A 26,462-nucleotide genomic window follows, 5' to 3' on the forward strand; every position below is an offset into this window, starting at 1 on the left:
TGCGTTCCCCCATGATGGAAGTAAAAATTCCCCACGCTCTGCCCCAAGTACCAATGGTCTCATCAACCTTAAAGGCGGCCATTTTAGCGCGCCAAACACTCGGATGCATGAGCTCCTTTTGACTCCTTACATGCTCGATCTCGTAATGGTCGGTAAGCAATGAAAACATGTTTACATATTTGTCCGCCCAAATCAATTCCTTGACTTCTAGTGGGACGTGCTGGGCAATCTTCTCCTTTCGAGAAGGTGCAGAGTCCCCCCCCGCAATCGGCAATGGCCGCTTACCTGAAGTAGACCCCACGCTTGTCGCCGAACTTGGGCCTGCTGTACTTCCAACCGCTGGGACCTGCGGGGGAAGAGGAGATGGAGTTTTCGCAGCCTCCCTAGATTCCTGCAGTTGTCTCATCACTGCCCGGGCGTCGTCAGCCGTGGCGCCCTCGCTATCGTTTCCCAACCACGCTGCCAATTGCGCCGCTAACTCGGGGGGCATATCCTCCCTGTTCGCAGGGGTGACCACCACAGGGATTGGGTTCCCCTCCTTTGGCGCCGGGGTTGGCTCCTCTCGTGGCGCTTCGGGAACCGGGGTCTCCCCCCCAAGTGCTCCCCTTCTGGGCCTCTTGCTCTTTCCACCGGGAATTGTTCCCTGTAAAGGCCGTTTCGGTCCTCCCTCCCCGTCCTTAGCCTCAACCTTCCTCTTCAGATCGGCTATCTCCTTCATGAGCATACGGAGCATCTCATCGGTACCGACCCGCTTTCCGACCTTCTTGGGCATTCTTAGACGGGATATCTGTAAGACAAAAAGAGGGATTACAACGCTCAAAATTGCTCTTCGTTCCGTCTCGAGCTCACGTGCAGCGGGGAGGTGCAGCTTCAGAGCACAGGAACAAGAGGATGCTTTGTTAACTTCCGCTCCTTTTATCCGTCTTCAGGGTGGGCGTGAACCCGCCCCCGCCTGCCTCCAAGGGCGTGGCCGGCCGTGTTGGTGTCTAGGCCAGCCCACTCTAGGGCGGGAAAAAGGCGCGCCCCGGCTACGCCGCTTCGGGCATACCAGCCGAGACTCGCCTCCCGCCCAAGATGGCTTCCCGGGGGGATCGTGGTACTCGACCATACGTTCTGGGGGACCGATTGGTCGCCCCTTTCCATTTTCATAGTCTCCATTCAAATAGACTCTCAAATAAGACCTGATATCTTCTTTAATTGGGCGATCTTCAGGAGTATATAAATTATGATAATATTTGGCAAATTGTTCTAGAATCTCATCTGGTTGATGGTACATATTCGAGTCCATGCCCTTAATTGATTTGATTTTAGTTTTAGCTTTCTGGTCTGCAACCTTGTATGCTAGGACTTTACCAATTCTATCTCCACTTTCATATTGAGACAAGTGGAATTTATGCATTCTGGCACTACTCTTCTCTCGTAGGTGTTTTTTTGTCTCTGATTGTAAATCCACTAGTTCTAATCTGATCTGAGCGATGATATTATTCGATGCCCCCTGCCGAAGGGCTAGTGCTAATCTTTTTTCCAATGACAATATATGTAAGTTAGTTTGTTTGAGATTGTTGCATATTTCTGCATTTTTCCGAAATCCATATTGCTGAGCAAAGCCCCTTACACTAGCTTTACACGCTTCCCATACTGATATGATTGCAGCCGAGTTCAAATTTAATTCTATAAACTCTTTTATATGTGCTTTCAATTGTGACGTAAATAGAGGATCTAATATTAAATATCTTGGGGATGTAAAACTGCGTGCGTCTTTCCTAGTGTTACCAATCTTTATTGTCAAGAGTATAGGATTGTGGTCTGAGGTTATTCTTGGGCATAGTTCAATAATACATCCTTCAATGACTCTGTAAGTAGCCCAGGCTAAGTCAATTCGAGAGCAAAGTTTATGAGGATGTGAATAATATGTAAATCCTTCTACATTGGGGTGAATAGTTCTCCATACATCCTTCAAATTATGTATGCGGCTTAGTTCCATTATGGCAGCCCTTACTTTACGCATCCGCGAAGAAGTTCGCCTAGTAGAGTCCTCAGCATAGTTCATCACGCAGTTAAAATCCCCCATTATTAACAGTTCACCCTCCCATTCAAGAAGTTCTACATTTAATGAGTCAAGCATGTTCGGGTCGTCTATATTAGGCCCGTAAACAACGCCAAATACATATTTACTGTTCTCATATTGAACTTGTGCTAGCGCCCATCTGCCTTTTGGGTCAGCAGCAGTCTTTATAATATCTAGCATGAACTGCTTTTTCTTTAATATGGCCACTCCCCTGATGGAGGCACCTAGTGAAGAACAAACAATAAGGTCATAGCCTAGTTGACTCAATAGTTTCCTGTCTTTAAATCCAATGTGTGTTTCAGAAATCATAGCCAGATGAGGTTTATACATATATAACTCTTCTTGAACTAGTCTACGTTTTTGCGGACTGTTAAGACCTGCTACGTTCCAAGCGAGACATCTAAGCATTGACATTGTATATTTTAAGTTGATTCAAACAATAATAGTATCTACTCAACATAACATACTGCATATTCATTTGTATTTTATTTTGTTTAAACTGTCCTTTAACACTTCTTGCAATAATTTTTCTTCCCTCTCTCATGCAATAGTTTCCCCCCCCCCTTTTCCCCCCTTTCCCCCCCTCCAGCGGCCACCCACTAGTGACAGCTGGTTCCCTCCCCCCTGTACCTACCCAGAAGCCTCCCTCTATCTTCTGCTGCCGATTGAGGGGCAGCCAGTCAGAGAGGATTCTCCTGGAACCCCATCCCTCAGTATTATTGTCATACACAAAGGAAAAATAAAGCACCTATAGCCCTTTTATGAGTATCAGCTTCACCAGTCAACTAAAAAAAAACCAAAAACAAGAAAAGAGAAAAAAAAAACATTTTTGTAAATTCTTGATGTCTATAATCATCCATGATAGCTTAATCATGAAAGTCTTGTTTTCTTTTCCCCGCCCTTTCTCGTATTTAAGAATTCATTTTGGAAAGATATTCTTCCGGCTTTTTAACATCATGAAAGAAATGAGTATGTCCGGACTTTATAACTTTGAGATGGGCGGGTTCTTGAAGATAAACCGTTGCTCCATGAGATTTGAAGGAATCAATCATTTTGCGTAACCCCCACCTTTTATCCATAGTGGCCTTGCTGAGGTCTGATTTAACAAAGAAAGTTAGATTGTCAATTGTCACTGGGGTGTTTGGTCTAGCTTTAATAGAGACAGCTTGTCGCAGCAAAAAGTTACCAAAGTAGATTAAGATAGGCGGTGGATATTTACTTTCTTGAGATCTAGGAGCAATAGGAAGTCTGTGTGCCCGTTGAATTTGAGAATCCCAGTCCCAATCAGCCAGATTCGGGAATGCCCTCTGTAGCATTTTTACAATGTATGGCCTTGCATCTGCTCCCTCCGATCCTTCGGGTATTCCAAAAAGTCTCAGATTTTGGCGTCTTTGCCTATTTTCCAAATCTTCCACTTTGTTCTGCAAGCTCTCTATCTCATCGTTATGTCGGTCTGAAGTGACCGTAGTAGTGACTAAAGTTTCCTCCACATTTACTACTCTTTGCTGTAGTTCTTCAATTTCTTTAGTTACTCCACTCAATTTGCTAGTGACTTCTTGAAGACAACTATGTATTTTGCTATTATCTTCCCTTAGTTTAGAAAACTGTTCTTGTACCTCTTGGCGATGATCCATTAGTGTTTTTAGAATTAAATTCAGAGATGAGGCATTAGCAGAAGTCGATGTATCACTAGAGATCGGTGGAGGTAAAATAGAGATATTGGATAGTAATGTTCCCTCGCTGTGGGGAGATGTAAGGGCGAGAGTTTTATCGTTTTGGCTTGATACAATTGGCAATATATTCGCTGAAGCAGGTGCAAGTGGGGGCAGATACGCAGGAGGAGTCGCTGTGGTAGGCGAATTATCCGAATTGTCCATGTCTGGCCCTATTAAATCAGAGCTCTCGGATAGATCAACTTGCTATTTTTTTAGATTAGTTTTGGAATTTTTCTCTGCAGTATTATTGTCCTCGGGATCGCCTAATGGCAGATTTTTAGGCCTTCTTTTTTTTATTTTGAACCCATTTACTTAGCGGGCTTGATTCAGCAATCAGTTTCCCTCCACTGATAGTGGGTATCAAAGAAGTTAATAATGCAGTGGGATTCATGCTCCTCCCTCCTCTTTTTGCTTTGGTTTTGGCTTTCCCTCTTTTTTTTAAAGCAGAAGATCTGTTAGGTTTTATTTGAGCTGAGTTGTAATTTGTATCCTTGTCTGCATCGTCGGTTTCCCCTCCCTCCACTAGCTCCTCATATTCTTCGTCATCAATGTTAACCTCTGGGGGTATCTCATTCTCAATGTCATCCTTTCTATCGTTGCCATCACAGTGTTTATCAGCCTGACATTTGGTTCTCTCATCAGCTCCTTCCTCAACTAGGATTGATTCGGTGATTTGTAGTGCCAATGTAGAAGTTTCCGTTAAATTATCTAGAGCAGTCTGATCAGTTAGTGCCAGTTTGTTAAATCCAGGATCATTGATATTATTGCTAACAGTAGTCTTATCTACTGATATTTCAGTGAGCGCCGCAGCAACTTCTTCTGTATCTTTTTGTTCGTCTTTTTTTTTTTAGTAATTGTTGTTGTTTCTGTGTTATTACCTTTTGGTATATTTAAGACTAGTGGAGGAATGTACATGCCCCCTGAAGGACGTCAATAGGCTGTATGTTCAGAGGGGATTACAGAGGGAGACTACTGCACTAAATGAAAAATCACCTTTCAGCAGATTAATCCCAGATTGTTGCTTTTCTGGACCTATCATGCTGGCATATATGGGGCTTTAGGCATTGGAAGGCAGCTAAACACCTCTCAGTGTGTATGCTATGGGTCTTAAGGCATGGCTACAAATTTGCTTTTAGGTAAGGCCACTAGAAACTGGGCAAGTGGCGTAAAGCTGAATGTTGCATGTGGCTTTGCAGTGCGGGTTTTCATCACGCATTGAGAGATTTGATTTTAAAAACAAGGAACAGCTGTAAGCCAAGCTGCAGCACACACATATCATACTAAACCCTTTTTCGATGTTTAAAGGTCTACCTCTAACATTGAATGATTCACCTGTAGAAGGTGCGGTGGAGCCCACAAATCCCATTTGAGTTGTAGGCATGAAGCATGCCACTGTCCCCAGTTAACCTAAGGTCAATGACCAGCCTGTACTCAAAATCTGCAACACTCCAGTATCCAGTTACCACTGAAAAAATGAGAAGGCTGCAATGGAAAGGCCATATCTCAAAAGACTTAATTGAGCCATGTGCCCCCTTAGTTGCTTCAAAAATATCACAGGACAGTAACCCAGTGCAAGACTGGGATTCATTTGTTGCCAAGCTGTTAAATAACTGTGCCAGAAAGGATGCCAACAAGGTCAAAAGAAACAAAAATCATAATGGTTTACACAAGATATAAGAACAGCAAAAAACAGCATGAACCACTAAGGAAGCACCCAGATGACACAGCACAGCTAGAGCAATGTATACGGCTCAGACAGGGGTACAGAAAAGCCATATAGGCAGCCAAGAAGGGGTACACGGACAAGCCAGTGTAAATGAATACTCTACGTTTTAAAAAGTAAGCCTCTAAGCCAATTCTGGAGGACTGTTAACAAATTGGAAAGAGGCCCATTCACTTCTAACAACACCACTAGTTGCTCACTATAATATCCGAGTAAAAGAGTCTGTGATAACAATTCCATGCATGACATAACTATTTCTCCATCGGCGCAGGGCATGAATGGCTCAGATGGAAAAATCTCCCATACGAGAGATCGAGAAGCTGATAATTAAAAGTGAATAAGATGGAGCTCCAGGACCTAGTGGTCTTCCCAATGCTCTCTTCAAATCAAGCTGGGAGAAATGGGCAAACTATCTAGTCCCACTGTATAATTACTGTTTTACCTCCAATCAGATTTCAAACTCTTGGCTTGATGCGTTCATTCACTCGTTCTTTAAAGGCAGAAAGAATAGCAATCCCTCAAATTACCACGTGGTCGCTTTGTTAAATAATGAGGCCAATTATTAAGTTGGGCTTCTACTCTGCCATTTGAACAGTAGGGAGGAAGACCGAAAGATAATTCCATACAACCAGACCGGCTTTCACCATGGGAAGGGCACTGTGACCAATTTGACAGTACTAGTATTGACTATAAGAAAGATCAGAAACTCAAAATTTACTTTCCTGTTTTGTGGATTTGAAAGCCGCTTTTGATCGTGTACATAGGATACAACTCTGATCCAAACTTGCTGCTTGGGAGATCTCAAAGAAGCTGTTGAGAGCTTTTCAATAACTCTACATCCCCACATGGATTAGGATAAATAATAGAAGATGGAATGATTGTCTGCCGTAAGATCCAGGCTTTAAACAGCCATGCGTGTCAGTCCCAGCGCCGCTCAACCTCTTTCTGGAGGACCACACAGAAGCCTTGGATCAGGCAAATGCTAATGCACCCAAACTAGACAGTAACCGTTATAAGGTATGTTATATGCTGACAATATATTTCTTCTCAGTAGAACAAAGGTCGGCCTACAAAGGCTGTAGGTCGAAATATGTACCTACACCCTTGCACATAACCTGGACATTAACCTCGCTAACACATAGGTGTTAACGTTCAGCAAAAGAATTAAGAATGCGGGACCCTGGTATTTAAATAACTACAAACTAACTCAAGAGCAAGCTTACAAGTACCTGGGAATGATAATTGACAAAAACAGCAGTTTTTTTTATGACATAAGGAAAAAATGGATGTGAATGCAGAGTCTCTCACTGCTGCTTTTCTATCGCTTCAGAAGAAGATTGGAGGCACCTTGCTCCTACCCTAACTTGAGGCCATCAGAATGAATCTATAACCCACCATAGCCTATGAATGTGAAGCACTTTGCAGCTGTGAGAATGAAAGGCTTGAGAAGCTAAACCTTGACACCTACAGGCAGCTTTTCCGACTACCCCGGAATGCCGCGCCTGCACAAATCAGGATGGAATTTGGACTTGTGAGGCAGAAATATACAAGACAAGGATATTTTGTCAAATTCTGTCACAAACTTAGAGCAGCTCAGGAAGATTCACTAGATCAAAGGCTTCGGATTGAATTGTCTACAAACATGGACCAATACAGTGACTATGTATGGTGCAGTATGGAGTCCTAATAAATAAATGAATTGTGGGAGCTTCCAACCTCATTTGAAGTCTTGAGGCAATATGTTAACAAAATTACAGCTGTGCTTGCGCCATTGGAGGATAAAGAAATCCCAAAGCGTGCTCACTCATTGATAGCCATCCAGTCAATAAGACTTTAGCACATCAGGAATACTTAAGCTTCACCTTTAAACCATTACAAGTTTCACGTAAAACAAAAGAAATACAGTATAAAATATTTTCATAGTTTAAAATAGGACATCATATTTTTGGACACGCGCATCTATGCTTAACCTATCCATTCTACAATAAAATGCAAACAATTTGTTGCATCACTTGTTTACATTTATTTTCCTCTAGAACAATAGTTTTGTTGTTTTCTACTCTAAAACTTGTCGCATGCAGCAATTTGAATGTGATAAGTTTACCAAAATTGTTAAACATGAACAGAAATGACAGTGAATGGGGCTTTAACATGGCAGTATAATGCCATTCCATTACCTCAAGTCAGTAGTCACTGTCAACAGATTGCACAGTTAAACAATACAAATTGTTTTTACAATTGTTCCATAAAAAAACGTTATGAATATACACCTATTTTTCCATTATATATTTTATTTATGAAAAACGTGTACCTGTTAGCCAATTCTTACTCTCCTTGCTATTTTATATTATTTTCCTAGATCCCAAGGCTGCAATGGTGTACAATTTCTTCGTTCCTTGGATTGGTATGTATGGAAATTATTCAAAACTCCTTTCTGAAATACTGTGGCAGGAAATTGCAACATTATGCTTTGGTACATTGTACATAGCCATAGGCTATAAATTAATGGATGGATGTCTAGAAATATTTGGGGAACTTTAACTAAATAATTGTGTGCTTTATTGCCGATGTGTGATTTTCAGAGTATTCTAATTTTTAAGAATGCTGTTCCATTAAACTATTACATGTTTCTCCTATGATGTGATTGGCAGCACTCTTTGGAAGATCTAATGTACTCATGTGACTTGACTTGTAAAGGACACACCGAGGTTTCATAGGAATTGCTATTTAAGTGATGTCCTGCAGGTAGTGATTTTCATATCAAAGGCATGATGAAAGAGAAAGTATGTAAAGGCAGGTGCTGCTGAGACTGATCCACACAGCTACTGCTGATATTCAGTACAAGTCGAGGGATATCTCAGCTCGAGGGTGTGCATTGTTTGAAGAAAAATCTCCAGTTCACTGCCGCCTACTACTTTATTTCTAGCGCATTTGGTACCAGATGTATTAAACTTATTTGCAGTCACAAACATTCAATTTCGGAGTTTACAACTGGAAAAAATTATATCCCATGTACAAGTTTTAGGAGGTGATAAAGTTTTATTGACTCCTAAAATGAGATTGCGAACAGATACAGAATGGCAACTTGGAAGGGTATGTTGTCTATATTGCGATTCAATAACAGATTTATGCAACCACTCAAAAGTCACTTTTTCTTAACTGGGGCCCACCAAAAGAAAGGGGACCGCTTTGGACACGTTTGTGACATGGGATGCAAGTTAGAAGGAAATTAGACTGCAGCTCGGAGGACGCCTGCCAACTATCATTGAAACATTTGCAAAAGTAAAACAGTTTTTGTTTTTAAAATCTACTCCATTTCATTTCAGGATGTCAGGCTGCTTTAAAAAGCAAAAAAAAATCAATTTTTTCAAAGACAATCACAGGGACGGTGGTCTGATGACCCAGGCATGCCATCATCTGTGTAATTGTGGTCAATCAGAATGTGTCGCAATTTCCAACTTGCCTAATGAAAATGTATTAGATATGTCAGACTGTGATACACTCCAAATTAGAATTATGTAAACTAACCTATTAGTATATAGGTCGGTTTGCAAAATTGAACACTGGTCACAAAAAAACTGGTTGCAAATTTGTTACATCCTGGTAAGGAATACCAGAAGACTTGGATAGGTTACAGATGATACGTTTATTCTTCTTAGATGGTTAGTGTATATGTAATCAAAGCCCCACCAGGAGCATCCTCTCTGCTGCTCAGCCCAGGATCCAACTGACAGTCCACTCACAGCATACCAAACATTCCAATGACATCACATTCACACTAACATTCCACTCACACTGGCTGAACAGCAGAGGCAGAGAAACAGGGAAGTTTTAAGGTAAAACCTTAGATATAACACACTTTCCCTCTTTATAAAATGAACAAAGAGAAAGCAAATGTAAATAGCAACATTGCAATAATATCACAGTATAATCAATACAAATTGCAGTAGAAAGATTGCAAATGCACATAAGTATGAAAAACATACTAAAAATAAGCAAGGTGAAATGTGACATAAAATTAAGCAATGAAGGAAAACATGTAATAAAGTACAAAGTGAGAACAGTATGACAAATAAGACACACATCTCCTTCCTTAGCAGAGAAAATAGAAGTAAGAAGTTTCAAAAAGAAGGAAAAAGTAAAAGAACGGAAAAGCAAACTGGGAAAATGACATAAGCAAAAAGTAATAATACCACGAAGACTAACAAGAAGTAGTACACGAGTGTGACCACAACAACTACACCAACTGGCCAGGCTAGCGAGAAGTAAGTAACCACTGAACACAGCAACAGGAAGAAGGAAACAAGGAAGAAATGAAAGTAAAGAAAGAAAATAGGTGACGTACACCTAACAAATCAACCAAAAGACACATAGAAAAGGTCTGCGATCTGCGTAAACTGTACCACACCAAAGATAAGAGTACAGTCACACCTAAAATTAGACCTCAAGTGAAAAATGCAGGGAAAGTGCGATCTGGGAAACTGAACTAGACAGCAAAGAGAATTCTGTAGCACCTCAATTAGACCACATAAATAAACCTGCGTACAATTTGACAATAAACAGTAAATATCAAGTACTCTTGTAAAGAATCAGAGGAACAAAAAACGCTCCAGGAAAATGCAATATGGGTAAACTGAACTACATATCAAAGAAGTTCAGTCATGCCTCAAGTTAGACCACATAAGAAACTGCAGGAAAATACGATCTGGGTAAACTGAACTACACTGCAAAGAAATTCAGTCACGCCTCAAGTTTGACCATATATGAAAACCTGCGCACTAAATGGAAAAATGCACTGTAAGTATCATAATGAAAACATCAAAGGTACAAGAAAAAAAATTGCTCCAGGAAAAGTGCGATCTGCGTGAACTGAACTACACAGCAAAGAAGATACAGACACGCCTCAAGTTAGACCACATACAAAACCTGCGCACAATATAATAAGGGCACTGTAAATAAAAATCATGTACAGAACAGAGGAAAGAGGAGAAATGCTCCACTTAAAACACAGAATAAAAAATGTAGAAAACCTGCATGCCATGCAAAAATACATTAACAAATGCATCAGAATAAAATGGCAATACTACCGTAAAATAAGATGAGCATCAACACTTGTATCATTAAAAAAAAAATTAAGAATGAAAAAGCAAAAGTAACTGGAAAGAAAATGCAAAGAGCAAAAATAAACAGGTTGAATGTGTACCCAGTATGACCTGAAAATCAACGCTTAAGGTGAAGTAACCAGGAAAAGTGAAAAGCGTCTCTAGTCCAAGGGCAATAAGGTTGTAGAGAAAATAATAATGCCTCGAAATACTTCACAACATGGCTCCAAGGAAATAAAATTGAAAGTCACATTTTGAAGAAGGTGTGCGCGTCACCGCGCTGAAAGTACTTACAAGATGACTCCAATAAGAAATCAGCAACAAGACACTGGAGTGAAGCAGCAAATTATCATAATATGCAGCAATGTAGGCTGGATAGCGTCTCTCAGTACAAAGTCTGTCAGGGCATACATAGAAGAAATAAGTGCGCATAAAACACTTAACTGATCATCCAGCTTCATGAAGAAGTAAACCAACTGGGTCAGAGAAATCTCCAATCAAGATGGCGGCACGCCAGGACGGCTCATGCCGGATGGATCCAGGCCCGTCGATGTGAAGAATGCGAACAAGCAGCTGGGAATCCGCTGTTACATTGATTGCAAAGACGTCAGGAAGATGAGGCCAGTCCCTCACGAGATCAAGAGCGCGCATGCCAGCTGAAGAATCCTCACGAAAGGCACCAGTTAATAACGGTAAGTGTGCACACGCTAAGGCAGAAAATTGAAATGCTGCATGTTGACCAAAAAATGTATTAATAAAGATGTAAAATAAATCCGCCTTTCTGAGAAAATAATGGGAGCACCTCTTTCTCGATCCCCAAGAAGTGGCAGAGTATAAATCCACATGCATGGGAAAAGTGCAGGAGAGTATATTTAAAGCTAAAATTAACGTGCAGCACAAAGTTCAAGTCAGAGTTCATGTGAGAAACAAAGCGCACAGCACAAAAATAGAAATAATGAAAAGTTAGTGAAGAGTTCTCGGACACATCAACACACACCAGTTGGCCGGACCAGGGTGGAGAGTAACCAACGAACATAAGCACCAAGAAGATAAAAAAAAATGAGAAGTTCTCCCAACAAGAGAATTCAAGAGAAAACTCCATCACAAAAAAAAGAATAAGAGAAGAGAATATGAACATTGAACAGGAGTACGATGAAGGAAAATAAAATCATGAATCACATTTGCCAGTAATAAGAAATCATGTGTATAAAGAATGCAAATCTGGCATCAACTTTAAATACAAATATGAAGGGATACACCCAAATGCAACAATACATGTAAATAATTAAAACTTATGTATCATTATTAGAATGACAACTGAATTCCATGTGACGTACGTCTACGCACAGGAAATTTACAGGAATAATAAAACTTTTGCGCAAAAGGAAGAGAATAATATCAATAGAGCTCTAAAATAATTATCAGAAAACAGTACTGAATCCAAAGAATGACGTCAGAAAATATCATTTAGACTGGTATCTGTAGACAAATAATGTCCACTCATAAAACATGTATAAAATGTGAATTACTTAAATATCCTTTGTATCACTTTAAACCGGTAACCGTAGACAAATAATGTCCACTAATAAAGTATGCATAAATCTAAATTACTTAAATACCATTTGTATCATTTTAAACCGGTAACCGTAGACAAATAATGTCCACTAATAAAGTATGCATTAAATTTGACTTACTTAAATAAACACTATCAATCATAATAGCATCATGCTTCGTCAAAAGAAAATTGCACTAAAAATGTGTCATTAAAATGTAGCTAGCGTAACATAAAGACTGGTACCATTTATCCATAAAACACATAGAAATTCTGTATATTCTAGGTAATCATAAAAGGAAATATTCAGCCTAAAATTGGCATCAGAAATATAATGAAATCACTGGTACCTTCGTGTTAAAAGTACAAGAAAATACATTGCCACAGAATTAAAGTATGTCAGAAGAACACCATGACAGTCAATAAATATACAGGAGAAGAAAAATATGTCATCTGTAAGAGAAAAAAAAAAAAAACAACTAAAATACTAAAAGTAGCCACCTTATATCTTATTTGTTTGTGGTGAAATGAATGAAGAAATGGTAAAGTCTACTAAAAGAGTTTCTTGCCTGCTAAGTCCAAGTAACATCGTGAGAAGAAGGTGAAATAAAAAACAGCTCCTCGCAGCAGTAACAAATGCTTCACAGTGATGGCATCGAAGGAAACGTGCAGCAACAAGACTTGTAACTGTCTGTGGAGGGTTTCCATGAGGATACGAAAACGAAATGTGAAGTGGCGTGACCATAGACTTCATCAATGTCAAAATGGCGCTGCACAATTTTGAAGGATGGCTTGCGGTGCAAACGTACACAAAAGCGTCCACAGCAAGCTGCATAGGAAGACGTCACGAAGCAACAAAGGCAGGCTCGAGCCAAGACACAGGTGAGGCAGCGCAAGCTGAACTTTACTTTTCAAATTTTGAAAGTCGACAGTTCGAAGAATAATAAATAAAATTGTAGCATATCCACAATAACGTAAAGGCAAATATAAATAATGTTTTACTCTGAGGCAGACAGTCAGTAACATCACAAAATATGTTAATTTCCTGAAAGCAAACGCTGATGCCGACCGTTGAGGGTAAAAGTCAATGGCACTGTGGGTAAAGCTCAGGAAAACAAAATTGAATGCGTGTAGAGACATAAAGGTGAGCTTTGTAAAATTAAATTAAGAGATAAAAGCTTGATCAGCACTGGGTCTTTAAACAGCTGCCAGTGTAAGAGTGCCACTCCGAGATCTTCAAGTAGTGCCAAAAGGTCAAGGACATCCACAATGTGACTGGCACTAAACGGCACTAAAGTTAAAAGCAGAATACACAGCAAATATCAATAAACCTCAGGCGGCATGGAAAATGTCAAATATGTCACTGGACATAGGAGTTTGGGAATAACACAGCAGGCTCCAAAAATCAATATGCTTCAGACTTTCAGTCTGTCAGTAGGTTTATTAATCAAACGCTGCTGGCTTTCCAATCAGTAGGCTTCATAATCAGGTGAAGCAGAGTGGTAATTTTAAATCGGCAGGCTTGAAAATCTTGTGCAGCTGAGGGTAATTTAAAAAGAAATACAGCCAATTTAGAATATGTAAATAAACTCACCAAGCTTCTGTAGCAAATTGGCATGCCCGAGTTGAGGCTGACGATGTTTTTGTCACTGGTGGGGCTGGGGCTGCCAACAGATTATGCTGAGTAGGTACAAGCTTGGGTTCATTTGAAGTAGTTGAAGTCTTTTAAAAATATATAATTTGTTGTAGAAGTTAGTTCTTTGAAATAGAATCCACGCAAGTTTTGAAATCCAAATCGTCGCCAATGTTACAATGATGGAAGGTCCAGAGGTGGTAGGTTATAAGTAGGTATTTATTGAGATACAAGGTTACAGAGGTATGATGTTGAAGCCAGAATGTAAAGTAGGACAGATTGGCCCACATGCATCAATCTCGGCTTTTGCGACTTCTAAATTGCGATAAAAAGCGAATCGCAATTTAGAATTCGCAAAAGCCTATGCATGATTATTTTTGAAATATTTATGCAATTCGGTAGAAATCGCAATTTCTACCGAATCGCATAAAAAATGCGATTTTGAAATTGCGAAATCGCAATTCCCATTCATTCCTATGGGCCAAAAGGCCCATAGGAATGAATGGGAATTGCGAATTCGCAATTTCAAAATCGCAAATCCTGATTGCATTTCAAGGGTGGTGAAGGGGGTTCAAATGAACCCCCCCTGCACCCCTGAAATGTATTTTTCGCATCATGTTGCACACACACATGACCTAAGGACATGTGTGTCCGTAACATGAATGCTTTTAGAATGCGTTAAAAGTGTTAATGACACTTTTTGCAAATTTACCGAGTAGTTCAACTACTCGGTAAATGTGTCCCTCTAATTGCGAATTCGCACTTTCAAAAATAATCATGCATTGCTTTTAGGAAATCGCAAATTTGCGATTTCCTAAAAGCAATTGCATTTTTGGAAATCGCAAAAATGATGCGATTTCAAAAAATGCTTGATGCATTCCAAAAAGCATTTTTGGAATCGCAAACGGCCGATTTTAAGGAATCACACCGTTTGCGACTCCAAAAATGCTTGATGCATGTGGGCCTAAGTGTCCTTGTAAATACGCCCAACCAGGAGCTGTCCTCCTGGCAGCTCAGCCTTCAGACACCAACTGAATCTGTTCACCCATCCAACATTCTCTGTACAACATTCCACACAGACAGACTAGAGAGCAGTGGAAGAAAGAGAATATAGAAATAACCATACAACATATCCCCCTTCTTTACACTTGAAACAAAAACAACAGAAGAATCAACAAATGAATAAAACATGCTCAAAGAATGAATAAAACATGCTAAACGTAACAAACAGTAAACTAATGAAAGCAGAAATGTAAACAGAATAGAATAGGAGAATAGGAAGAAAATCGAATGAAAGAACTAAGAAGCATCCTCTCTGCTGCTCCGCCCAGGATCCAACTGACAGTCCACTCACAGCATACCAAACATTCCAATGACATCACATTCACACTACCATTCCACTCACAATGGCTGAACAGCAGAGGCAGAGAAACAAGAAAGATGTAAGGTAAAACTTTACATATAACAAATTTGTGACAATTATTTCAACCAGTATCTTGATACATCCAGCCCTTATTTGTAGCTACAGCCTAATATTACTCATTAAGTATCCATAGCATACCATTACCTGATGATGATGATGATGATGATGATGACGATGATGATGATGGTGATGATGATGAAATGGGGCTTATTAAGCGCTCGAATGCCTGGGCGTCTTGGCGCTGGTGTGTGTACGCAAGGGCAGAGACTAAGCCAGATCTACTAGGGTGTGAACAACCGAGTTTTCAGAGCTTTCCTGCAGAGTAATAGATTAGGTTGCAGTCTCAGAGCCACTGGCAGTTTATTCCACAATTTTACTGCACAGCTGGACAGGGACCTTCCCCCCATCTGGCCCTTCGAAACTTGGGGGTACATATCAGGCCAAGACCGGCCGATCAAAGGTTTCGCGAGGGAGTGTAAAGCCAGAACATTTCCTGGGTATCATCTGAAGCTCCATATTGTGGCTTGTGCACCAAGCAGAGCGCCTTAAATTTGATTCTCTGCTGGACGGGGAGCCAGTGTAGTGCCCTTATTCCCTGTGACGTAGAATGGCCCTTAGGGAGGTTTAAAATGAATCGTGCCGGGGCATTCTGTAATGATTGCAGTTTTCTTATCTGGTTTTTATCAATACCAAGGAACAGCATGTTACAGTAGTCCAATTTGTACAGAAAGAGGGGAGCCATTACCGTCTTCTGTAGTTTTGGGGGGATAAAAGGAAACATTTTACAGAGAGCCTTTACCAGAAAGAAACTGGCAGACGTTAGACAGTTAACCTGTGCCGACATATTGAGTTTGTCGTCAAAGATGGCTCCAAGGTTCCTGAACTTCCTGACGAGAAGAGGACATTTCCCAGCCTCCGGCGGCCACCAGGAATTGTTCCGGAGTGATATCCCATTGCTGAACTCTTTCACTTCAGTTTTTTCTCTGTTGATCTTCAAGAAACCTAGGCTCATGCAGTTCATGATGTTCTTTAGACAAGTGTGAAAACTGGCAGCTGTTATCTCAAGCCTATCCGACAGGAATATCACCAGTTGTGAGTCGTCGACGTACGACACAAAAGTGAAACCATGTTTCCTGACAAGTCTTGGCCTGTGGCTTCACATAGACGTTGAACAACGTCGGGGACAGAGATGATCCCTGTGGGACACCACAGGGCAAATTAAACCTGTCAGATTGTAAACCATCCCATCTCAAACTCTTTTTCCAGTCCTCTAAAAAGGAAGAAATGAGGACCAAGGCCGAATTTTCAATTCCTACCCCCCGTAGTCACCGCATCAACACAGTGTGACTCACGTTGTCGAATGTGGCCGACAGATCGAGGAGAACAATAGTCTCTCTGCCCCCACAGTCCACTACTCTCCGGATCCCCTCTGAAGCTGCAATCAAAGCAGACTCAGTAGAGTGTTTTGGTCGAAAACCATGTTGAGTAGGATCCAGTAGCCTATTGCTCTCTAAATAATCGGTCAGTGTCTTATTGACCGACTTTTCGAGAACCTTAGCTGCAAAGGGTAGGCCCGAGATAGGACGATAGTTTTTGTACTCAGTGGGCTCTAATGCTGTCTTCTTCAGGATTGGCCTAATGCACGCGTTCTTCCAGACCGCAGGGTACATCCCCGATACCAAAACTTGTTTAATCAGGGGGGTAAGTATCTCACTGTTATTCTTGTCAGCTAAGTGCATAACAGCAAGGGGACAAGGGTCATTAGGTGACCCAGATTTTATCGATTTAAGGAGAATCATTACATCATCTGCGGAAAGTGGTTTAAAACAAGTTAACCTAGACTGCACTGTCTCCACCACAGAGGCAGATTGCTTGTTAACTGCCAGGATATTTGATGGATTGACAAGACTGTTATATAGCACTTGCACCTTATTCTGAAAGAAGGTAGCAAGCTGATTACAAAAAGCCTGGTCAGGTTTAAACGTATTAGCCTGCTGTGGTTTAGCTATAAATGTAACTGATTTAAAAAGTTATTTGGGCAAAGTTCCTGCCTCTTGAATCTTTCCGTAAAATATCCCTGTTTTGCTTCAAGAATAGCCTCCTTATACTGTTTCAGAGCCCCTTTGTATGCATCTTTACTCTCCTTGCTATAGTCTACTCTCCAGAGGTGCTCAAACCTTCTGCGTTCCACCTTTAGCCCTTTAAATTCAGGGCCATACCAGGGTGATGCAAATTCCAGTTACAAATGGCTTCTACTGAATCTAATTGATTTCCTATTGGTTTTGAACATTTGCTGAACTTTGGGCTTATTCCAGTGAATATTAGTTTCATACAGGAAGTGGGTGTTTGTGTTGTTTTCTCTTTGTTTTTAATTTAGTTGGTAGCAGTTGTATTGCTGCCACACCATGGATACAATTTGCAGTCTAAACCCTGCTCTTGTTCTGTAACTGGATCCAGTTGAAACTCTTTGTAAGTGGTGAGATAATATTTCTACCAGTGATTGGTTGCAGCTTGGCTGCATTTTCCTTTGCCTGTTCTGTTCTGATACACCATAAAGTGGACATTAGCAGAATTGGGTTGACTGGACGAGATTCTATAAGATTGTGGGAACTGGTAGCAAAACGTTTCTGTCAGGTCGCTTGATCATGCACGCCTCACACCATAGGGGTGAATGTGACAAAATGCTGTTCTTCTATCAGAAAAACCAAAACATGGGTAGCTATTGTTGTAAGCTCCACTGATGTTTACAGTATTTTCAAGTAGGTTATCGTTTATGAGTCCAAAAGGATGAATGGCAGGCATTGTCCGGCATCACTCTGATATCGATGCGCTGTTGTCTCAGCCATAGACACAATGGTCAAAGGCCATTTACCTCCAATGGGATAAGAAGTTTTTGTTTTCCACTGTACAACAACCACTGTTAATGGACTGAGACAAGAGGATATGCAAAGCATGTAGACAATTGGGTTAGATCTGTGGCAATTAACAATAACAACAAATCAGATATCCATAACAGCTGGCGACCACCTAGCAGTTACAAGTGATATCACAGACAATGAGAGCAAAGCTCAAAAGCCACAAGATACCCCTCGGTGGAAAAAGCCTTTTTACAGTTCTGTGTTTTATATTGCCAGACTATGATTCCCCCCTAAAAATTACTTCATAGACCGGCTTTGCTGGAAAAGAGGGGTTATGAGAGACCTGCCTAAAATGTATCCTCTCAAAAATATATGGTATCTGGTTTTCTTATCTTCTTCTGTTGCCTTCTGATTTTAAGCAGTGCACTGTAAAGGGAACATAAAATGATAACTTTATTATCATTTTATGTTTCTTTGCGGACAGGTGGGTGGATCTGTTCTGCTCTCGGAGCAGGGCAGGGGAGGAGTGGTTTACCCACTCCTAAGTGTGCAATGACTGTTTGCTCTGCCCTCCTGGACCACCCAAACCAGCCATGCACACTTTCCCCATTCCCCTCGCAATATGCATTACAGCCTGCATGGAGAACATGCCCTGGCCCCCATTCCCTGGTTCAGCGTCGAACCAAGACATTCAAAACCAATCACAATGCTGAATTACAGCACTGTGAGTGGTCAGTGGATCCTGGCTGTGCTTCCTGTGCCTCATTCCTACTCACCACCCCGCGTGCCCGCACCCAACTCACTACCTGCAGACAATGCTGGCCGCCACTGCTTTTAAATCTGATACCATGCAAACATCTTGTACGTTTCTTGGGTGTTCCCTCACTCATCACGCCATGCATTTAAAAAATGCAAAGCCACAGAAGCAGATGTGTGGTTATGCCACAACATGACCCATCTTTCAGCTACTTCTCTTGATGTCTGTAGAAAAGCAACGTAAAATGGGGGGAGCCATTTTGTGCACCTTCTCCCCTGCACTTGCACATTAAACACCATTCTTAGAACCCAGATGCAGGCTCTACACTTCCATACAGGGGATCTGTGGCCGTGAAGGCTCCAGTCAGTGGTACCAAGACAACAGCATTGACTTTAAAATTCTACTGACCTCCTTTCAAAGTAAAACATTCACCGCAGATATCTGCGAATCCTTTAGCTTGACATCTATTTCTCCACCACCGTGGAGAAAAGCTTTCCTAATTGATCTCTAGGTAGTTCTGAGTTCCTATATAAAGTTCAATATGATTTGATTCCGTAGAGATGAGTAACAGCATGAATAGAAAAATAGTTACAATATAGGTGCTTTATGAATTCGGGATAAATACGTATTCATAATCATTTTCTTTCTCTTAACAGAATTTTGCTTAAAATATTAACATTTTGATTTATCTGTTAACACGTTTTGAAAGAAAAAACAGAAAGGTGAGATTTCTTGATCAAGGGTCTGATTAAGAGTTTGTCAGATGGGTAATGTGAGAGATGCCTCGCCCGCCTACTATAAACACTGTAGGATGTAATGAACTTATAATAAGGTCATGTTTGTGATGCAGTACCCGTCCTCTAAACTCAAAATTGGGCGCTATGCCTATGCACACTAGGTTGAAAATGGGCATGGGATCCACAGACCTAATTGTAATAAGCATTGAAACAACACGCATTGGTAAAGCAAATACATTGACCCTTTGTCAAGCTGTTGTGTGGGGTAAATTTCGTTTTATTTTTTATTACAGTCCAATACCTCGAAAAAAAGGAAAAAATCAAACATGCTACTGTCACATGAAGCATGGCTACCATATGCTCGCAATATAAATTTTATAATAATAAAGAACCATTGCATATACTTTTACCAATATGAATGCTTCCTTGGCAGGCAGACGTATTCAGAAGATGTACAGATATTATTTTCAGTGTTAATGCAGATCACAGGAAAGTACGAGTCTTATTGGCACAAAGAAAAGCTACTGTTGGTTTTGATTAATGGTAAAATAGATAAACCTTACAAGAATGACTAAACAATGGAAAGACAAAAAAACTTTTTGAAGAAAACTATGGACTCACCAACTGTCGCACTAATGTACACATCTTTTTAGGTTGTTGTGCACATGTGAAATACTGTCACTCGCCTTGCAAGAGAACCAGTGGCTGCAGTTGGCAGACCCATTGCTCCATGCTATATGCTATGGTGGATGTAAACAAAATTTGAATGACAGATAAAGAGACTAACGTACAAAAAAGACTGAACCAAAGCCTCTCTATTTATGTACAAATGTATGTATTTTTATATTGCATGAGGCTGGGGCTATACATAAAGCTGTCCCAATGAAAGACTTAACAAGCAGTGGCATAGCCAATAGGTCTCGCCTTTGGAACCTTATAAGTATTTAGTTATGCAGAACAATATCCTTGGTGCAACAACATCACCTGTTGCATGTCTAAGCACTTATACGATCCCAAAAGCGAGACCTATTGGCTATCCCAATGCTTGTTTTATAAGGTTTTCACAGACCAGTGTACAACCAATGATAGTGTAGTAAAGGCAGACCTTGACGATAGCTGGAGAACCAGAGTATCACTCCAATGCACTGAAGATTCTTGCAGAACTCCTTAGTAACACCAGGTTTAAGGTGCAAAGAGCAATGCCAGCCACCAGTACAAACAATGTTTTAAAAAAAAATAAGGCTGTAACCTAGCAACTCTTCTGTTTTACTTTTGTTTTGCTGGCAGCTAAAATAGGGGATTGGTAGCAAGCCTTATATAAATGCAATTACAATTACATATGAGTGTGACACTAGTCAAAATACTCACTAGGTGATTACTGTGTAGGTGCCCCCTTCGTCTCCATAACATTTATTGATGTTCGACAGTTAACACAGCAATATCATCTTGCTACTTATAATTCAAGCATTTCTGAAGTCAGAGCATGCATAAGCGATATTATTTTCTATGCAGTCTCAAATATTTACTAATTCTTTGTGACTCTCTTCATTATACTCAACGCTGCTGTTTTTATTACTTTATTTTTGTTCAAAGTTTCCAAGAATTTGGCCACATGAAGAATGAGCAATGTTCTAAATTAGGAGATACATTTTGTTTGCGGACCCTTCCTCTCTGACCACGAAGTCTCGGCCGCTTGTGTGCTACTTCAAAACAACACAGCCATTCCTTTGTAGGCAGAGCTTCAGAGCGGGTGCAAGCTTCGAAATTTCAATCCTCTATTTCTTTTTTTTGTGCAAAATATTTTTGTTATTTTCTTTGACAGAATATTTACATACATATAACAGTTAATACACTCCGGTGATACATTCGCATACTCGGATTACATAGAGATTTTGATAGGTTGTTGGGTAGCTTTATGGTGTCCCGTTAAGTTTGCGAAGATTGTGGCTTGGTTGTGGTGGATCGCTTGGTTTCCGGCCCTGTGTTTAGTTCCGCATATAGCGTGAGCATATAACAAATAACATCACATATAACATATAACATAAAAGTGTTTAGCCGCTTGTTGTGGATCGACCACCGTGCACTGTGAGTGGCGTTCTTGTGTGGCCTACCCATAGCTATTCAAGGCGGTTTGTGTGGGTCTAGGAATTTATCTAAGGATGACCACATTTCTCTGTTGGGCTTTCTCCAGGGTGTGCTTCTGCGTGCGGTGTTGTCAGCACCTCTTAGGTATGTCACCCAGTTTAGCCACCCTTTGAAAGTGGCTTCGGTGGGGTTTTTCCACTTGGCTAGCACTGTTTTTGTAGCACTAGTCAGGAGGAAGTCAAGCAAGTTTCTGTTGTGCTGTGAGGTGACATCTGTGTTTATGTGCGCTGTTACTATGGTGCTGAATTCCTGTATGAGGGTGCAGCCTAGGACTTTGTTAGTAAAGTCGAATACCTTCCCCCAGAATGTGTTGACCTTGCTGCAATAGAAGATGAGGTGGGCTAGGTCACCTTTTTCTTTCTCGCAGTTCCAGCAGCAGTCGCTTTCTGTGAGACCTAGTTTTGCTAGTCATGCTGGTGTCCAATATGCCTGATGTAGTAGCCAGAATTTTGTTTGGGCTATTACCGGAGAAATCATGTTACTGGTCGGGGACCTCCATATGGTGTGTGCGTCTTGTTCTGAGAGTTTTGAGCCTATCTGTGTTTCCCAGTAGTTTATACTTTTGGTGTTGAGCTTTGTGGAGGCTGGGTGCAGGACTTTGTACAGATGGGAGACTTGGTGACCTGTCTTGTTTAAGTTTTCCATAAATTGGAAGATTGAGAGAGTCGGCTTGCTTAGTCCTGCTTTTGTGATGGCGGATTTGATAGCCAAAAAGTTGTATAGTTCTACGTCTGGGAGGGCGTGTTTTTCCCTCAGGTTGTTGAACGTGAGAGGCATACCCTTCTCTTCTAGCTGGGCCGGGTGAGAGAGGCCTAATCGTTTCCATGTTTTTATATCTAAGGGCCTGCCTCTGTATTTGATTTTGGAGTTTGCCCAGAGCGCTACCCGCATTGAGTTTTTGATGCTTGTCTCTAACTTTTGGTCTACCTTGAGAAGTGCTTGTTTCGTCAACTTGAATATCGGGTTTCCTTTAAGTGTCAGTTTGTTTGTTGTGAGGAGGGTTAGTGGGTTAGTGTTGTCAAGGATGGCTCTCTCTAGTAGTATAATAACAAAACAGATAGAAGGAGGGTCCAAGTGAAAGTTTAAAGACCACACACAGTCACGTTCCCCAAACAAATAGTGTACAACCTCAAGAGTAACTGTGGGTCTATATGTACTCCCTGCTGGACAATGTCTGAAACTCCACTCAAAAGACAGAAAATGGAAAACTAGAGTGAGATAAATATCACAGGATACCTCAACATTTGAGAAAAGTACCCATCAGTTATCGATCGGTTCCGCCCTTATCATCATCTGGGCCTCCTCACACCGAGGAGGGCAATCCTGCAACCACTTGGGATTTGTAAAGTGGATGCCCTAGTGTGTTTAAAGGTGTACGGCTGATAACCTTAGAACGATAACTGAAAAAGCTGTGCGTGTAAGTAAACAAAAGATGGTGTGAATAGCGTGAAGGAATATAAAATTGGAGAACTAGGAGAGAAAAACTTTATTAGGTACCGCCTATGTTTCCAAAATTAAAAATCAGTGCGGGTATATAGTAGATCAAAACAAATAACTACTACTTAGATCTTAACGGTCGACATGTTTCTGCAGACTATGGACCCTACTAGGTGTCCTGCTGCGTTCATCAGGACCACATCTCGCTACTGCTTTACCTCAAAGGAGAAGTAGAATAAAAGTGTTACTTTACGTCTTTTCAAGTGAACAGGATGTCCCTTGACAGGTACTGGTCCTCATTACTACTAAAATGAGTTGAGAAAACTGAGAGACAACAGACAAACATGAAAATTAAAGTCAGTACAAAATAAAGTACGACCAACTATAGGTATGCCTATTACATATCCCCAATGATGTCATATCATGTACATCTGAGGCTCTTATTCAGGCCCTTCACCCGCTTACCTTTTAGGTAGGAGGATGGCACTATGCCTCACCTGGCTGCGGCTCAGGTAGGTAGAGCACCGCGCTAATAACGACAAAAAAATACACATAAACACATCAACATAACGAGTAGGTCACAACAACCTGAAAGCAGAGTATATCTAGCCAACAATGCAATAGGCGGCGTATGCTGATTATAAATAATCATATGATGGCATAAAGGTAGGTCTGAAGGTAGGTTAGAACCTTACGATTACAGTCCTTCCGCCTATTTAAGCGAAAATGTAAGTTTGATCTATACTTCCTCCAGAGATGTTACCAGGAAGATACAGACCCCATAATGTAGAATGATGGCTGTGTGTCTATTCATTTACCCAACATCGAATCTTACTATTGAAAGGGTATCGGTAAAGTTCACAAAGGAACCTCCGTCGGTCTTAGACTGCAATGAAAGGACCCGTACTTATTCAAGGAGAGGAGGATAGGTCCACTATGATAGCCCCCAACATTAGCTATATGCACATTTATTAGCACAGAGTCCCTCAATGTTTAAAAACCAAAGGCCCGCATCGAGCAGGGTCAACGGGCGGGAACTCCCTGCAAATGGCATTTTAAGGAAAGTGACAATCGGCAGGAAGACTCACCTCTCTGTTGGTACTCCGGGCGTCCCTCTGGGCTGTCTCGGGGAGGTACCGCGGCGGTGGGAGACGCCATCTTTTTATTCAATTACGGTAACGTCACTGCGCAACGCAGGCAGGGGCACATGACCACTGCGCATTCTGGGAAACATAGTGCTGGTGCTACAAAAGTTATTAAGGCTGTAATGCGTTCTCATTATATGGTGCCCCCCCACTTAAAACAAATGTATGGGCCGCCAAAACATGAAACTACTCCTCAAACGAGACATTTCATACACAACACAGCCAGTCCATTCTCGCACTGCATATACGGAGATGTAGTTCCGAGATGTCCTCCTGATACACCGTTACTAATATAGGTTGTTCTATAATGTTAGTGTCCAACCGACTGTTAGGCTAGTTATCACTCCATATAGGGGACAGTGTGTGGCGCCTTTTCGTTCAGTATTTGTCCCACAAAGCAAAATGTATGTTTTCTGATATTGCATTGCATCTATTACCATGTATGTTTTCAGATATTACATAGCATAGTCCCACCTGTAAGATGTGTAAGGTGAGTGGGCATTGCAGTTTCCCATCTATATTCGTAGCACCACTCCTGCCAAAGAAATCAAGCATTTCCCTCTGTACCTCATGTGGTATGAATGGCATTCCTCAAGAGTACGTGTGTAAATGCATGTCTTTAATCACAAGGAAATCCATGGGATGTCTTTGTTCAAACCTGTTTTATCCATATTGAGTTTGTAGACCCATTTATGTTCCTTATTAAAAAGGTATTTACTGGTATCTACAGTGTGGGCAGGGATCATATGTTGCTCGATGACTGTCCAGGTGAACTCAGTGGGTCCATGACCAACTTCCAGAAAATGGTTGGTCAGACGAGTCGCTTGCTTCCTGCATCGAATGGTGCTCTTATGTTCTGATATACGCACTCTTATTTTTCTGGTGGTCATACCCACGTATTTCAACTGGCATGGACAGGTTATCAAGTAGATGAGATTTTGGCTATTGCAATTAGTAAATTACCGCTGCTGCCAAGGACGATTACTGCCAATGTCAATACTGGTTGATTTGGAGGTTTTGGGACATGCTGCACAGTTACCACATGGGTGGTGTCCCTCAACAGCAGGCATATCCCATAAGGTACCAACAGGGCATGCTACTCTGGCCTTAGGTCTAGTATGTACCAGTCTATCCTTCAGATTAGCGCCCCGTTTGAAGGCAAAGAACGGAGGTGGTAACTGCTCTGAGCCTGTATTCAGGATAGTCCAATGTTTCCTTATGATCTTCTGGATGCTATTAGATTGGGTACTGAAGGTATGGACACAAGTGATTCTTTGGTTCTTCTCTTTAGGAGTAGACAATTCTAGTAGAGCCTCCCTGTTATTATTTGATGCTCTCTTTATAGATTGGAGCACACATTTCTTCTGGTACTTCCTTGTGCAGAGCTGTTTCTCAAGTGTTTTCACATGTTCACGAAAGGCATCTGCTGTAGAACAATTGCGTTGGATCCGCAAAAACTGTCCATAGGGCAGATTGTCCCTGAGTGCCTTTGGATGACAGCTATCGTACCGCAACAAGGAATTCCTTGCCATGGGTTTTCTGAAAAGCTCAGATCTCAGACCTGTCGGAATAGTTGTAATTAATAGGTGGAGAAATGCTAGCTGTTGTTCACTATGTTCAATAGTGAAGCGCAAAAAGTTATTTCTGGAGTTCAACCACTGATGGAATTGTAGTAACTCTTCACAAGTGCCTCTCCACACGACCAGGATGTCATCTATATATCTTTTCCATACACGCACAGAAGCGTAGTATGGATTGGTTGGTGTCAAAATGTGGTCCTGTTCAAACTTATGAACATATAGATTAGCTAAACTGGGAGCAAAGACACTCCCCATACTGGTCCCGGATATTTGGAGGAATACAGTGTCTGCAAACCGAAAGAAATTCTCTTTCATGGCTATATTTGCAAGATTCATGATCAAATGTACTGGAGTGATGGAATCCTACTCTCTCTCCAAGATGAGGTTCTCAGTTACTTGTAGGGTATCGTCCTGAGGTATTGATGTATATAGTGATTCAACGTCAAATGATACCAAAGTATCGGTCAAGACGTTGAATTCTATGTCAGGAAGAACACGGAGGACATCTTTAGTGTCTTGGAGAAATGTAGGCATTGCCTTAACCATCGGCCGTAAAAATATATCTACAAATGTTGACAGAGGTTCCA

At 41.1% G+C, this 26,462-nt stretch overlaps 1 protein-coding gene across 1 annotated transcript in view; it reads left to right on the forward strand.

The window, feature by feature from the left end:
- Positions 1-26,462, forward strand: part of LOC147665879 (cytochrome P450 4B1-like) — a gene marked incomplete at its 5' end in the record, with an annotated part of 284,942 nt that overhangs the window by 46,437 nt on the left and 212,043 nt on the right. Inside the window, one exon of the mRNA XM_086949452.1 lies at positions 7,866-7,910. Coding sequence (XP_086805578.1) covers positions 7,866-7,910 — 45 coding nt within the window. The remainder of the gene's footprint in view (positions 1-7,865; positions 7,911-26,462) is intronic.

Source organism: Lissotriton vulgaris, unplaced genomic scaffold, assembly GCF_964263255.1.
Source record: "Lissotriton vulgaris unplaced genomic scaffold, aLisVul1.2 SCAFFOLD_1979, whole genome shotgun sequence".
NCBI classification, from domain to species: Eukaryota; Metazoa; Chordata; class Amphibia; order Caudata; family Salamandridae; genus Lissotriton; species Lissotriton vulgaris.